General features: G+C 52.6%; 1 protein-coding gene across 1 annotated transcript in view; it reads left to right on the top strand.

Annotated features, from left to right (window-relative positions):
- The first annotated feature begins 1377 nt into the window (after positions 1–1377).
- Nop56 (NOP56 ribonucleoprotein) overlaps positions 1378–2780 on the top strand; it is a 6077-nt gene continuing 4674 nt past the window's right edge. Inside the window, exons 1-3 of the mRNA XM_013010872.1 lie at positions 1378–1507; positions 1664–1753; positions 2064–2178. Coding sequence (XP_012866326.1) covers positions 1505–1507; positions 1664–1753; positions 2064–2178 — 208 coding nt within the window. The 5' untranslated portion in view covers positions 1378–1504. The remainder of the gene's footprint in view (positions 1508–1663; positions 1754–2063; positions 2179–2780) is intronic.

The following is a 2780-nucleotide window of genomic DNA, read 5'->3' as shown; positions in this document are numbered from 1 at the left end:
ATTTCATTAATATTTTCCATTTATTTTGGCATTTTAAATATTTATAATGTTTCAGACACTCCAACAAACTAAAATGTAAACAGGTTGATTTTGTGACTCAATTTTAAAATGTGAAAGACAGTAACAGATTCAGGTTCATGACTGTACGTCAATATGTGTTAACTATTTGGTATCTGTATTTGATGCTTTTATGATTCACCAACCATATTTTCATTTGAGTATAGTAAAAACAAAAGAATATTTGGGGCTGGGAAGGTGACTCCGTGGTAGAGCGCTTGCCTTGCATGCCTGAGGCCCTGGGTTCGATTCCTCAGCACCACATAAGCAGAAAAAAAAAAAAGCCAGAAGTGGCCCTGGGGCTCAAATGGTAGAGCTGAAGAGCTGAGGGACAGCGCCCAGGCCAAGTTCAAGCCCCACGACCGGACCCCCCCCCCAAAAAAAAAAGAATATTTGAAGCCTGTCAAATATCACTGCATCACTTAAGAAAACAAAATACATGAAGTGATGTGAAGTAATTATGGGAAGTTATTGTTTTAAATCCTCTTAGAACGATTAATGTACTAGGGCATACATGACTTAAGAATAGCTAAATTTTCGAATTATAACCCTAAATTAGTTATTTAAAGCAAAAGTTATTTAAAAATAGTCACCTAGAAGACAGTAAAGCAGCTCCCATACATTCGGAGCTACCTGAATTTGGGGCCAAAGCAGCAGGTGGGCAAACACGCGGCCCCGCAAAAGTAACCGGCCTAGGAAAACCTAGAACTGTCTTCCTTTTCTACGTGTCTACACTTAAAAAGAAAGAAAACGAAAATGATGATAACGATAATAGCAATAGTGGTAAGTCTAAGCAGAAGGAAAGCGACCGGGAGTCATGGGCCCTGAAGGCTGTGCGCATGCGCTCTCCGCACCCCGCGCGCACAGCTGAAACAAAACGCGGAAGGCGCGGCCTGGCGCTCGGAGGTGGAGGTGGGGGTGGGGTGGGGCCTCTCGCGGTGAGGGCGACCCCGGGCGGCAGCCGGGACCGGGAGGTACAGAAGCACAAGAAGGAATGTGAGACCCTGGGGTTGCTCCGCCACCGGAAGCCGGCTCTGAGGCTCTACGGTCTGGAACGATCGCCCGGGCCCACGTGGGTCCGGCTTCCCGGGTTTCACCGAGCTCTAACGCGCAGCACTTAAGAGGACAAAAGCATGCGGGACGGGACTGTTCCTTCCCCAGCCCAGCAGCGGCCGGCAGGCCCTCAGGGCCCCGCGCGTCCCCGGCAACCGAGCTCGTGAGCCCGCGCAGCCGCAAAAGGCGCGAAAGAAAACCGGTTCGCTCGCTCCCGGCGCCACCCCTGCCCGCTTTCCGGGTGATCGCATCCCGGCTGCCCCTGCGAAGGCTCGAAAATGGTACCGTCTTCAGCCTCTGATTGGTCGACCCAGAAGGGGCGTGGCCTCTGGAGCCTGCTTCCGCGCGCCAGAGCCTGCTAGCCGCATTGCGAGCTGGGCAGGCAGCAGGCGCCATGGTGAGGAGTGGTTACCATTTGTGGGTGATGCAAAGGCCGTGGTTTGGGTCTGGGTTCGGGTTCGATCCCGAGGTCTGGGCCAGTGTCTACTTTGGGAGCGGGACTGAATGAAATCGGGAGGTTTGCTGACGTTCGCGGCCCGGCTCCCTGTTCCAGGTTCTGCTGCACGTGCTGTTCGAGCACGCGGTCGGCTACGCGCTTCTGGCGCTCAAAGAAGTGGAGGAGATCAGTCTGCTGCTGCCGCAGGTGGGTGCCCTCGGTGGGCTTGCGCTGCAGCCCCTCCAGCCTCCGAGCCCCAGCATGCACCGCGCCCTCCCACGTGGCCGGCCCAGCGGGTTGTGGGGAGCTGGAGGCCGGGGATCCTTACCTGGGCTTATGATGAGCATCGTTTTAGGAGCAGTTAGAAATGAAGATTCCCCCACCCTCTGACTCCACCGATTACAGTAGAACGGGGCCCATGTATCCGTGTACGTAATTACTACAGAACTGATAACTTGCTGGTGGCCTGCGCTGCAGAGGCCGGAATGCAAGAAAGGAAACGCGTGTCTTTCCACAGGTGGAGGAATGTGTGCTCAACTTGGGCAAGTTCCACAACATCGTTCGTCTCGTGGCCTTTAGTCCTTTTGCCTCGTCGCAGGTTGCCTTGGAAAATGCCAATGCGGTGTCTGAAGGTGAGTTGGCCCACCCACGCCAAGACATTAAAGACAAGTAAGCAAGACGTAGTTCCTGCTTCTTCCCTCTTGGAGGACTTGTAGTGAATACTGTCCCTTTCCTACCTGGTTCATTCTAATGGCAATAACTTACTGGGAAGTATTTTGCAACTTAAAAACAGTTAATCTGCTGCGGGAGCTGGTGCTCAAACCTGTAATCCCAGCTACTCAGATCTGAGAATCCTGGTTCAAGGCCACCTGGGGACATGAGACTAATTTTTGTCAGCTCTGGGGCTTGAACAATGGGCCTGGGTGCTGTCCCTGAACTCATGAGTTCAAGGCAAAAGCTCTACCTACCATTTGAGCCACAGTGCCACTTCTGGTTTTCTGGTAATCAATTGGAGATAAGTATTTTCTTGCCTGTGCTGTCTTTCAACCGTGATCCTCAGATCTCAGCTTTTTTTGGGGGAGGGTCCAGTCGTGGGGCCTGAACTCTGGGCCTGGGCACTGTCCCTCAACTCTTCAGCTCAAGGCTAGCCCTCTACCACTTGAGCCACAGCGCCACTTCCGGCTTTTTTCTTTTTGCTTATGTGGTGCTGAGGAATCGAACCCAGGGCCTTGAG

This window comes from Dipodomys ordii, unplaced genomic scaffold (genome assembly GCF_000151885.1).
Source record: "Dipodomys ordii isolate 6190 unplaced genomic scaffold, Dord_2.0 Scaffold13, whole genome shotgun sequence".
Classification (NCBI taxonomy): domain Eukaryota; kingdom Metazoa; phylum Chordata; class Mammalia; order Rodentia; family Heteromyidae; genus Dipodomys; species Dipodomys ordii.
The sequence above is the reverse complement of the archived record's forward strand: the minus strand, read 5'-3'. Positions and strand labels throughout refer to the sequence as shown.